At 43.2% G+C, this 13,338-nt stretch overlaps 1 protein-coding gene across 1 annotated transcript in view; it reads left to right on the forward strand.

Moving 5' to 3' along the window:
- Nucleotides 1-13,338, forward strand: part of CACNA2D3 (calcium voltage-gated channel auxiliary subunit alpha2delta 3) — a 696,258-nt gene that overhangs the window by 318,570 nt on the left and 364,350 nt on the right. Inside the window, exons 6-8 of the mRNA XM_040994648.1 lie at nucleotides 3,142-3,273; nucleotides 9,094-9,154; nucleotides 9,266-9,416. Of these exons, the coding sequence (XP_040850582.1) occupies nucleotides 3,142-3,273; nucleotides 9,094-9,154; nucleotides 9,266-9,416 (344 nt within the window). The remainder of the gene's footprint in view (nucleotides 1-3,141; nucleotides 3,274-9,093; nucleotides 9,155-9,265; nucleotides 9,417-13,338) is intronic.

Consider the following 13,338-nt stretch of genomic DNA (forward strand, 5'->3'; position numbering starts at 1 on the left):
GTTCTCTCAGTTCCAGGGGAGCCATCCTTAGGCTTACAACACTGTGTGGAGGGGTGGGCAACATTTCCTACCCATGTAATTGGACCAGCACCACATAGCCACATGTGCCATGAAGAAAAGAAATGAACTAACTGAAAACTGTTTAACATCTAAACTGGTTGAAACAGTGAGCGAATTGAATGGAAGTTTTTGCTTCTAATTGTAGAAAGTTTTTAAGTGACATAATTGAGGTCATTGGTGCAGGCAAGAGTCATGGGTCTTTGGTGTCATTATTGCTTTTGCATTTCGGTGGGATAATTTAAGTGGCTTTTTTGTAGCTTGGAGTGAGTCACAATAATTACTATCAGGCTTGGACAGGAACATGAAAGGGCTTCATTTTCCAGGATTGGAAGGACAAAATCTCTTGCAGAATTACGTGGTGGTAAAAGGTTGAATTGGTCGTTTTTGTTCTCCCAGGCTATGATGTGGTTTATTGTAGCTTACAAGAGATGCAGCATTTACTCTTGAGATGGAAGTCAGAATTCTGGATGTGCAAGACATCTGAAAGAATACAGCAGATTGGAGATGAGACCTGAGGCTAGAGTGATATGTACCATTTTATGGGCTGAGCCTCAGAGCACCCCAGGTTGTATCATGAGTTCAGCCTGACTGTAGATGGAAGAGTGGTTGTAGAGGCTGAGTAGGGTGCCCGGGGAGCCACGAGTGAGTCCTCGTCCGTGAACATGATTGATTGCTGTGAGACATTTCTTGCATGAAGCTGGTTCGTGGGTTTACTGTGCAGCTTGAGGCCTGTAGTGACCCCTCTATCCCCCTTCCTTCTGCCGTGTGGAACCGAGGAATGAGGACACCACTGTGGAACTGCTGGGATCCAGATTCCCATACTCACGCATTAGAGGGTACTGGACGCTAGGTCAGAATGCCTTTTGATCTTAACTGCTGTCTTCCTGTGTGCGTCACCTTGCCAGCAGCCTACAGTGAGAGGTGTTTCTATAGCCGTTTTACAAGTAAGGCTGCTTAGCTGGTGGGCACTTGAACCCTTGTACTGCAGTTTCCACTCCCACCTGAGAGAGGATGACCACGGAGCCTTCCCTGGGGGGCTGCTGTTTGAGAGGCTGGAGGTTAGGCTGTGCCTCCGCCCTTGTGGGGTCGGTGGGCATTCCCCTGCTCTTCTTGTGACACTGGCATGCTCAGGGAGGTGTGCATCTCACACTTATGCTGCTAAGGGAGGACACTGAGCTCTCCTCAGGGGACAGAATGGGTGAATATCCCATCAATTTGAGCAAGCTCTTCAAAGAGTAAGTAAAACCAAAAGTGCCCTGTTGCAGAGTTGGCGATCCCTCGTGCTTCAGCCAGTATGGGAGGAATACAAGGGCGAAAGGGGCTTCCGGAAGTTCCTGGGGAATGAAACTCAAAGATAAGTTGATTTTCGTACTGAAAATATTTTCAAATGTATGGCTGTAAGAAGCCTTCAAATCATTGATAGAAGTACATATTATGAAAACCATATGCATTGATTTAAAACTTTTGTGCAGCAAAATAATTTGTGTATTTCCTTATTATAGTTGTAAAATAAATATTTTTTAAGTTTTAGCTGATTCAATATAGCTCACAGACAACAAAGTCAAAAATGATGATTCTCTCTTCCTGTCTCCCTTTCTTCCTTTTTTCTCCTTCCTTCCTCCCAATCTTCTACTCCTTCTTATTTATTTATTTAGGCTTTTAAATATATTTTTAGGGCCTGGCATGATAGCCTAGTGGCTAAAGTCCTCACCTTGCATGTGCCAGGATCCCATATGGGTGCTGGTTTGTATCCCTGCTGTTCCACTTCCCTTCCAGTTCCCTGCTTGTGGCCTAGAGAAGCAGTAGAGATTGGCCCAGAGTCTTGGCATCCTGACCATCCGTGGGAGACCTGGAAGAAGCTCCTGGCTTAAGCTCTACTTGTTGTAGCCACTTGGGGAATGAACCAGCAGATTTATGATCTTTCTCTGTTTCTCTTTCTCTCTGTACATCTGACTTTCCAGTAAAAATAAATAAATATTTTTTTAAATATATTTTTAATTTGCATTGCAGTCAAGGACTTAATACTCTACTAAGCAAAAAGTCTAACAAATAAAAAGTGAAAATACCCTAGTTTAGTGGGAATATAGGCAAGGACAATTCAACAATCAAATTGAAGATAACTATTGAACCCTTGAACCCATAGAGAGTAATCATAGTTGGTTAACACTATAGTCATATAACATTCTTAACCATTGGTTAGACAAAGTATAAACACACTAACAGTTTTACTTGAGAGGCAGAGATGAAGAGAGGTGCAGAGAGATGGAGAGAACTGGCAGATGCCGTACAAGAACACTCCCATGTGCTGCCTAACTCCCCAAATGTCCTGTAATTCTGGGACAGATTCAGGTCTAAGCCAGGAGCTAGAGCCTCAATCCCAGGCCCCCAAGTGAGCACAGGAGTTACGGGAGCTGTCTTTACCGCCTCTCAGGGTCTGATGTTAAGGGAGCTGACGGCAGCAGCCAGAGCTGGTTATGAATTGGTTTCAATTTGGGTTGTGGCTGTTCTAACTTGGTATCTTAACTGTCATGCCTTTGTGTTTTAATCTTGGAACTTGGGGCAAGGAGAAAAGGAATTTAGTTCATGGGCTTGTAGTACAGAAGAGTAAATGATTTGTATCTGGAGAACAATCTTTGTTTCATCCCTTCTACTCCAGCTCCCTTCATTCATCCATCCATCCATGAAAATTTTGACGTTCCTGATGTGTGCTCATCAAAAGGGTGTAAAGAGAGGCCAATAAGAGGTGGTCTCTGACCAAATGGAAGAACAAACATGGAGAGCTTTTAAAATATATGCTTAGTTAGAGGTTTCTAAGTTATTGATCTTTTAAAGAAGACAACTTTAAGCTGGGAGAGAAAGTTTTGCGAGGTTGAAAGTTGCAAATAAAGGCACCTGGAGCCTGCTAGATGGCTTGAAAGGCTCAGGCATCTGGGGAGCCCAGAAGGTCAGCATTTCATGAGCCATCATTTTCTTCAGAGCCTCGTGCAAGATGGGTTTCTGATATGCCTGCCCAACCAGATGGGGTGCTGGGGGATTCTGTTTCACTTTAATTCCTAACACCTTTCTCTCCGTCCTTTCCAGACCCTGCAATCGTCAATGGGGTTTACTGGTCTGAATCCCTCAACAAAGTTTTTGTGGATAACTTTGACCGTGATCCATCACTCATATGGCAGTACTTTGGAAGCGCCAAAGGTTTTTTTAGGCAGTATCCAGGTGAGTATTCTCTTGTGCTGACAATTATGACTTAGATGGATGATCCTGGAGAAATTTTTGTAGGGTCCAAGGTTACATTTTCTCCCCCTCACCTTAGAAGGAGGTGGAAGGTGAAGTTAAAATCTGTTAGGGTGTGGAGCCAAAATGGAAAAGCAGTTTCTGTGTGCTTACTCATGGTCCACACACAGACACACAAGGCATCGATCACAAATCCGCTCTTAGACTTCACATTGCTTCAGTATCTTTCACGATACTGTGGCTGGTATGGCTTCCACTCACAATGAGGAATGAGCGTACATAATCCTTCTGGCCAAGAAGGACTCTTACTATTGGTACTATTATTATTGGGGTTGAAAGAGTAAGTCATACTCAGACAGAGATAAATTCTAACTAAAATGTGAAAGAAATTAAAGTTTGTCCCAAAAGCCAGAGCTGAGTCACCTTGGAGGACAAGGTTTCAAATGGCTGAAGCGCTTCTACCAACAGGAACCTCTCTACCGAGGTCAGCACCCTGAAGGAAGTGCCTTTGTCAGTTTGTCCTTGAAGCCTATGGAGCAGGTGTTACTTCTGGGGTCTTCCCAGGCTTAGGCTTTGCAATAAGATTTTAATGCTAGTTTGGTTTGAATTTTAATTAAAAAGGGAAGTTTTAATTTTGCTTATAAGTTGTGAAAACAGGGCTTGGGGCTGCAATTGCGCCAACATTGCAGCTGTAGAAATTAACAAGCTCAACCTAAAAGAAGGGAAAAACACCCTGTACCATCTTGGAGCAATTAAGTGGAGCCTTTTATGTTTTCATTAAGTAAGACTAGGCACCTGATGTCTTCCTGCTCTGAGGCACGAAGACTGCCAGCCTCCGCCTTGGAGGAGCTGCTGGCCCCAAGCACAGCATCTGTCCCCGATACTTGCCTACCGGGATGTCTGTTCCACCAGACTATTCCACATTTCCCAAGAGCCATGTTCAGCAAGTCACATGCACTTCCTCCTGGAGCTCACAGAAATGTAAACAATAAGCATTCTATTAAAGATAACATTATTATAAACAGCAGACTATTAAAACTTCAGCATCACCCCTATTACATGCTGCCTTGATAGACTCAACAGAGAACAAATCTGACGCAGCTGTTCCTGGGCTGGAGGCGTGGCAGGGAAGCAGGCTTGCCTTGGAAGCCACTGGATACCTTAGCATCTGCTCATGAGGGTATGCATGCGGATGGAACAGATCAGCAGAAAGCCGCTGTTGCCTCTAACAAGTCGCTAAGCTCTGCTCACAGGAGCGTTGGGTAAATCAGGGGAATCTTCCTAAATGGTTGCTGGTAGTTAATTTAGGCACAGGCTTTTCTTGAGTTGGAACAATTGGCTCACATAATTCTGATGTGTCAGATAATTTTGTTATGCCATTTGGGGTAGGATTTTGAGTTCATAAAATGCCTGCATCCTTTCTTGTGTTATTCAAAATATCAGTCACAGTCCTCAGAAAATATTTCATTGTTCTGATAAATATCTTTTGGTGCCTCAAATCTACTTGTTTCTAAACACAGAGTATACCTCTTGCCTCTTGGCAATAACATAATCAGAAGAATGACAGTGAGCTTATTTTCTTCTTTCTTTGCTTGATAGTCCTCATTTCTAGAACTGTCTTTTTATTTTTAAAGAGGTGGGATAGTATAATTCCGTAAGTGTGCATGGTGACAGAAACTGAATCAGTGAGCCATTTACACTGCCTCCCAGGTTCTATATTAGCAGAAATCTGGCCTGTGGAGATGGAGCTGAGAACTGAACCCAAGCACTCCAGTGGGGGACTTGGGTGTCTTAACCAGCATCTTAACCACGAAACCAAACTCTAAAACCAAATTTGACTTCAGGTCAATTCATGTTAGAAGCCAAAATTTATGGTAGATCAGATATTTTCGATGTAAAGTTGTACTAGAAGGTATGCATTTAAAATTCAGATTATGGGCCAAGTACAAAATATTTTTGGAGAAAGGAATTAAGCAGAACCTATTTGGTTAGTGATAGCACAATCTCTTCTACTTTTTGATTTTCCTTTCTTTCCATGTCTTTCTGGAAGAGAAATCCTGTGTTGTAATGGAAGAGTTAGTTCAAGTGGTAGATTGTGGAGATGGATTGAATGTCATTGGCAGTGCTATGGATGATGTATGGAAAACATTTTTGCACAAAAGAGAGAAGAGAAGCAGTGAGCAAGACACCCTTTGTTGAGACAGAGATAAAAGGGGAGCCCAGAGCCAAGGTGAATAAGAGATGTTTTTGGGCTTTTATTTTCATTTTGGAATCTTTCTGTATTATTAGACAGTCTCAAACCTTGTTTCTGTGTGGCATTATGTTGACAGCACATGGCTTTTGCCTTTGACAACCTCATGTCAGGCTCTGCTCTGTTTACCTTATTTTCATTTTCATGTGCTAAAAGAGTAAAGTTATATGTGTCTTAAATGAAGTTAATTTCCCTCCAAATTTTGTTCATCATACCCCTGAGAGAGAGATTGCTCTTGGGTACTGGTGTATTGCACCATCCTCTCAAAGTTACTCAAAGCTACCATTTGAATCTGCAGTATAGATTTTGGCAATATTTTGTGCTCTGCTTGGAGATCTATGTGTATGTCCTAAAGACTTAAAGCTGAAGAAGTTAGTAGTCTGCTGCTGATCACAAAGCATAGATGCCCAAGAGGGAAAGCTGAGTGGCAGGTGTCTCTACTGTTGAATGCAATGAAAATGTTTATTTATTTATAATCATATGGAAGGAAAAGACACAGAGAGGGAAATCTATGCATTAGTTTATTCCCCAAATGCCTCCCCATGGCCCCAGATCTCCCAAATGCCACGAGGCTTGGGGCAGGCTGAAGCCAGGAACTGGAACTCCTTCTGGGTCTTCCATGGTGACAGGGAGCCAAGAACTTGACCTATCACGTCTTCTCTCCCAGAATGCCCATTAGCAAGAGGCTAAACAGAGGTGGCACTGGAAGCTAGATACTCTGATAAGCAAGGGATGCATGCATTTAAAGTAGTGTCTTAACCACTGTAGCTTGTGCTTGTTCCAGAATTGTACTTTCTGTCTTGAATTTGATACCCTCTATCTACCCTGAGTGGGATTCCAAAAGAGATTTGGTGCTTCCAGGAATTGTGTGGTTCAAAGGGCAGTTAAAGTGGCAGTTCCTTGGACCCTAGCGGTCAGAAATGTGTCAAGTATTCTGTTTCTGTTCCTGAGATTTGAAGTAATTTAAGAATTTTCAAAATTTCTGTGATTTTGTTAGATACTAGAGTTTCAGCATGTCCTAGAGGAGATGCTGTTACCTGGGATTGTGTTTTTAAAAACATTTTCTTGTGAGATTTTTGGCAGAGGAAGGACTCAGTGGTCAGGTTGGTTTGGTGGTTCTTGCTTGGATATCCCTGTTATGGGTGGTCAAGATGCATTTGGATGCATTGAAGGCTTTCAGGTGTTCCACAACCTAGACAGCTCCTGTTAGCATCTTGTGGAATATATGTATGGAAATGCTGGCTGAGGGCAGGGCTGATGGCATGGGAGTGGAGAGGACAGGACTTAATCTAAACACCCCAGCTGTATTTTAAGATTTTAGCATGAATGTTGGGTTTGATCAAATGTTGAATTAGCTCAAATGTTGGGTATGACTTCGGCGTTTGCACTAATGTAACATCAGATATTCCCCATCCATGCTGTCTCTCTGCTTCCCCACCATCTATCTCTTGATTAGGTGTTAGGACTCTTAAAGCTGGACCCCCTTTTTGTCTCTGCTGTCAGCTGGCAGTATGCTTGCCCCCATGAAGACAGTCGGCATGCGCAGGTAGAAGGCTCTGGCTAGAGTCATTCTATTTCATCCACTTTCTCACTGAAATCATATCCGTCATTGGTTTTCTCAATAGGCGAATTTTGCATCACCTTTCCCCCAAACCATCATTTCAGCTGCCCCTGGAGGAGGTTACAGGCCAATATGCATGGCACCCATCTCTTATCCAAAGGAGATCGTTCACATTGAGTTAATCCCTTCCAGTGGCTGCTTGACTTCACTGTGGGAGTGGTCAAAGAATAGGCGCATTTGCTACTGTCTGTGATGACTGAGCTAACCGGTAACAGTTGTCCTAGGTGAAGCTATGGTCTAAGTACGCTCACTCTTATTTAGTTCCAGAAATATCCCTTTTGGACTGACATTGTGATGTCACACCTTAAGCTGCTACTTACAATGCCAGCTTCCCCAATTGGAGTGCTGTCTGGACTCTGATCCAGCATCCAGCTGATGCACCTGGAAGGCAGTTAGATGGCCTAACTGCTTAGGCCCCTGACATTCATGTAGGAGACCCAGATGGAATTCTTAGCTCCTGGGTTCAGCTTGGCCCAGAACTTCCCATTGTGGTCATTTGCAAGTGAATGAATGGATGGAAGATCTCTCTGTGGTTCCTTGTCTGTCATTCTACTTTGATAAAATAAAATATAATAAATTAGAATTAAAAAAAAAATTGGTTGCACGCCAACCAATCTTTTGTGGAGTTATCAAATGGAATGTTGCCTAACCCCATTAGGTTGTAAATTCATTGGGTGTCAAGACTGTGACATCCTAATGGTACGTGGCTTTATATAAAGAAATATGTTAGGGTATTTAAAAAAATAAATTACATTCTTGCCCCTTGGTGTATAATATTGTGTCAGTTATATTTAATGTTTATTACCTACTGACCTTCAATTGGCAGCAGCTCCATGGTCTATGTTCTTAGGGGGAACATTTAAAGTTATTCACAGATGTGTGTAGGTGGAAAGAGAAGATATAGACGGATGAAGTAAAATCTAGCTTTGTATTGCACAATATCTACTCCAGGTTATTTGTGTGATAATTTGGGAATTTTTTTATGTACATGCCGTGCTAAGTTCAGGGTGGTCCAGAAAGTCAGTCATTTTTAATTAGAAAGAAGACTCTTAACATTGCTTCTCTGGTCGGGATTTTCTCTTGTGAAAGTGATCTTTGTTGTTTTTTCTTTACTTTTTTTGTCTGCAAAGTCTGTTTCAGCTCCCCCATTCTTGAGTAGCAGCGATAGGTGGAACCTGATATTCTATCTTATTTTTAAGTAGCAGAAGTCTTTCTTTTCAAAAGAAACTTTATTCTTGAAAACTTAAGTTGTAAACAGAGAACACCACCCTTGGATGTACCCTGAGAAGTTTGCAGACCACGAGACAAAAGATTTTGGATCCGATTTTACATGTGGAGGAAATTCCCCCAGGCTTCAGGGCCTGAAATTCAAGCATCATTATGTAGCATAATTAGAGCCATTTTATTTCATTTTGGGGTGGCAAGCCAGGCCAAAAATCCCAGATTTCGAAAACAGGAGGAAGGAGGGGAACAGACCTGAAATAGTCTAGGATGGAAATGTTGCCTATACTTTCTGCTCCTTGTGTCATAGACACTATCCCATCTGGGTCTAGGGATGGGGCCCGCCTCGCTCAGCCATCTATGAACAAGGCCACCCGTTCCAACAGCATCCTGGCTAATGAGAAATCACCTTGGCTACACTGACCATGAACCCAGGGCGGGGGCTGGAGTCATGTCCCTTCCTGACCTGGCAGCACCATCCTCTAGGTCTTTGGAGCGACCGAGGTGAGGCAGTGCCGGCTGCAGAGAGGGTTGAGACTTGAGCAACTCCCTCCTTGGCTTGTGATGGAACATGTGATGAGCACAGGCCGGGTCTTCGCATGTGATTTTTCACCCTGTCTATTCAATCAGCAAAGCAGAGCAGTCTTGAAAATGCTATGAATAAATATTTGAAGTTTCTGGGTTTCTTATAACCCCATTTTTCTTCTAGGGATTAAATGGGAACCAGATGAGAATGGAGTCATTGCCTTTGACTGCAGGAACCGAAAATGGTAGGCAGGGGTCAATCTTCTCAGTGACTTTTTTTTTTCTTTTCTTTCTTTTTTCTAAGAGAATACTTGAAGAGGGGCCAGACCTCATGTTTATTTTTGCTCCTGACCTAGGTACATCCAGGCAGCAACTTCTCCGAAAGATGTCGTCATTTTAGTTGACGTCAGCGGCAGCATGAAAGGACTCCGCCTGACGATCGCGAAGCAGACGGTCTCATCTATCTTGGATACACTGGGGGATGATGATTTCTTCAACATCATTGCTGTGAGTGCAGCTGCTTTGTGCTTTCCTTGTGTTTTGGAAGCATTGAACCTTCTAGTGGCCACCGGTTAGCGCAGTGACCTCCATTGGATACTGTATGCCAGAGGGTGAGGCCTGGAGTTGGGGGGTCTATAGGGACACATTGCATCTCCTGTCCTAGCACAGAGCCCTGGCTTCAGGCAGAGCCACCCCAGCACTGGGACTCACGCAAAGCCAACCTTTCTAGTATCTTCAGGAAACAGAACTAGCAAGATTATCCCTTAAGATACAGGAATTTCTTAGGAGAGATCCAGCTTGGCTAACTTGACACGATAGTCAACATCACTATTATCATGAAGCAACTAAAATGTGAGAAACAGGTTGCAGCAGGCAAATCCTTTTATTCCAGCGCTGAGACCAGGTGTCATTTATGAAATGCCTGCCCTGTGCCCTGCTCTTCTTGCTTGCAGTGTCTTTGCTCCTTATGCAAGCATCAGAGGGAAGGGGCCAGTTGGGGCATATTCTTCCATGCATTTTAGGGGACTGGAGAGTGTCAGGAACTGTTTGAGGACACAGGGATTTGGTGTGTGGGAGGCCCGAGAATCCAAGGCTGGAGGGTACCATGCAGCTTGGAAAGGAGCCTTCAGGTACCATCTCCAGGTCTTTTGCTTCACCTTGATTCTTTGGTACAGCTCTCATCCTGTCCCTCGTGCCCATCACACTGTCTATCCAAGGTCTATAACACAATGAGTAGTGTCTCCCTTGAGCATCAAACTTGGTGCACACGCATGAGAGACACTTTTGGTGTGCCACATCACATCTCTGGCACACAGAATGGTGACAACAGGCATTGAGTTTTGAGTCCTAAATCTGCCCTCATACAGCTGTGTGTCTCAGGACACATTGCTTGGCTCTGAGCCTGAGCCGCCTCCATGAAGCATGTTGCCCACCGTGCTGCTGTGGAGATCACCTGAGCTGATGCTCCTGCACTGTGCTGCCCAGGACTTGGCGGCCACTTAGTGCACTGCAAAAGAGGATGCTCCAAGAATGGTATTGCTATGGTTTGCATGGCTTCCTCAGACCTGTGGGTGGAGTTTGTTTTCTACAACCTTGTGTCTGGCTAGCTCCAGGCATGGGCATGACATCTATTTATATTTGCTAAACCATGGGTGTGAATGTTTCAGTGATGTTGGGGTTGCAGATGATGACTTAAATCTGCATGTTCTCGAGTGACTCTTACACGGAATAGGTGCACGTGCTTGGGAACACGGTTTGTGGCTTCAGGATTCAGAAAGCTCTGAGATCAAAAGTGACAAGAGGCAGAGTAATGTTCCTTAGGAGCAAGAATAGTTCCTCTTGATTACCTGGGACGTGCTTCGCAAACAGGAGCTTAGAGGCTTGTGGAACGAGCAGCACCACACGTGTTGCCATAGAGCAGCCATTACAGGAAGGCTAAGTAAGCACCCTTTTTTTTAAAAAAAAAGATTTATCTTTATTATTTTTTTTTATTGGAAAGGCCGATATACAGAGAGGAGAGACAGAGAGGAAGGTCTTCCATCCGATGATTCACTCCCCAAGTGAGCGCAACGGGCCGATACTATGCCGATCCGAAGCCAGGAGCCTCTTCTGGGTCTCCCACGCGGGTGCAGGTTCCCAAAGCTTTGGGCCGTCCTCGACTGCTTTCCCAGGCCACAGGCAGGGAGCTGGAAGGGAAGCGGGGCTGCCAGGATAGAACTGGCACCCATATGGGATCCTGGGCATGCAAGGCGAGGACCTTAACCACTTGTGCCACCGCGCTGGGCCCAGTAAGCATCCTTTGTGAAGGTCTCACTGAACCTTCGCTCTTCCTCTGGGTCATGTGGCCTAGAAACAGTCCCACCAGCAGAAGCAACCACCTCAAGGTCACACAGACAGGAGCGTCGGACAGTGAAGTCTCCCCAGAGCAGGACTGAAGGGCGATGTGCTGGGTCCACTCACCCTCTGATGCAGGAATGGTTTGGCCCTGGGACATAGCACTGTGCGAAGGAGACTAGCGGAGAACCAAATTTGGGTTTCCTACTGTAAAAAACTTACTTTAGTTGCCAGACTCCTTGTGAATATGCAAATGTATCCTGATGCTCACACATCCCCAAGCATTTACAGATAAGCTGGAGCTAATTTGAGACTATCTTCGTTATTAATCTTTAATTACTCATTATGGAAGTATCAGAAATTCACATAATAAGAAGAGCCAACTAATTACTTCATAATCATTTATCAGACAGGATTTATTGTTCTGTTAGCAAAACCAATCGATTGAAATAATCTATGTAAGTTCATTAAGATATACAAACAGTGTCAACTCAATAATGAGGAGACGGTGATTAAGATAATTGAAAGTAGACATGCTGGTTATTTTAGAATACTTAAGTAATAAAAATTAAAACCAAAAATACTTTTTTTGCCCCAAATTGTCCCTTTTATATAAAGAAACCCATTAGATTTTCCATTAACCCTCACTGTACATCTGTTTCTTAATTTTCACCAAAAAAGTGATCGGCTTCAAGACTGTTTTACATAATTATTTTGACAACTGAGAAGACACTGTGAATGTTTTTATTGGAAGTCTTTATAGTAAATCATGAACTCTGTTCCTCTAACGGGTAAGGGAATGGATCAGACATGTTAGTGGATTTATATGAGAAAACCAAGGTCATAAAGAAACCATTAATTAGCAAGAAGTTTGCACATTGATTGCTTGTGAGTGCATACAACATATACAAAAATTTTAAACAATCCAGGAATGTTCTTGTTCCCCTTCCATTGGTCACATATTCTTCCAAATTTGTCAGTGTGAACACAGAAAAACTTTTTTTTCTGCAAAAGTGCCATACTGCTTTATGGAGTGTTCAGCAGCATGCCTTTAGAATCCTGTCACGGTGATGCATGTTTGAACAGCAGGACATCTCCACCTTATATAGTTCAGAAATGAGTCAGTGACCCCCTTCCCCTCCTTTGGTGGACATTATGCTGTTACTGCTATGTTTTCTACTCAGGAATGCTTGAGGGAATAAACTCTTCTCTTTGGAGTATGCTGAGGGGTTGCATCTGTTTCTGCCAGGGTTGAGTATGCCTCTACTAACTACAGTGCAGAAGTAAAATGGCCACACCAAAGGTTATCTACCAAGTACTACCAGAGTATCTTATCCTTGTGCAACTGTATAACACTTCCACTCTTGACGATTTGAAGGTCCTGAATGTTAGCAGATTCATGATAAACAGTCTTTCATTTGTATTCCCCTGTATTCTATCTCTATATTTTGCTTTGCAAAATTAAGATTCTTCCATCTCTTCCTCCTGTTTCTACTCTGGTGTGTTTGCTGTTACAATAGGACATGAATTTCTTCTCTATCTCTTTAATCCCTTGCTTGTGTCTAGAGAGTGACCCAACTGCAGGTTTTTTCAAGTGCAAGGGTGTAGGGTATTTGTGTTTCTTTCCAGATGCCCTTCAATACCTGTGAGTGTCTTGTTCTTGTGGCTAGCTTTTACTCCTGGGAAGAGTCCTGGTCATTTCACCCTGCCTTCCACGGCCAGCCTTCTCTTGAATGCTGGGTTGAGATTTCTTTCTTTTTTTTCCCAGAGGGAAAAACATAATCTTCACCTTCCTTGGTGGAAGCCATTGTGCATCATGGGTATTTCTTGGTAGAACTCTGTGGTTTGATTTCCCAGTGCTGTAATGAAAGAGGGATTTAAACATTGGGAAACCCTTTCCTTGGTGACTTGTCTGTTTTGGGAAGGTCCTTGTAAAGTGCATGCTATGCATTTCACCAAAAATCTTCTGCTCCAGGTTCTCTCAGAGAATTAACATAATGTTAAAAAAATGTTTTCACATTCATAGGCAGGGTATTGAAAGAAATCTATCTAATTCTGATTGAATTATAAAAAATAGTTGAAATATGAGAATGAT

The sequence above is a fragment of the Ochotona curzoniae genome, unplaced genomic scaffold, assembly GCF_017591425.1.
Source record: "Ochotona curzoniae isolate NIBS_2020 unplaced genomic scaffold, NIBS_Ocur_1.0 contig_908, whole genome shotgun sequence".
NCBI classification, from domain to species: domain Eukaryota; kingdom Metazoa; phylum Chordata; class Mammalia; order Lagomorpha; family Ochotonidae; genus Ochotona; species Ochotona curzoniae.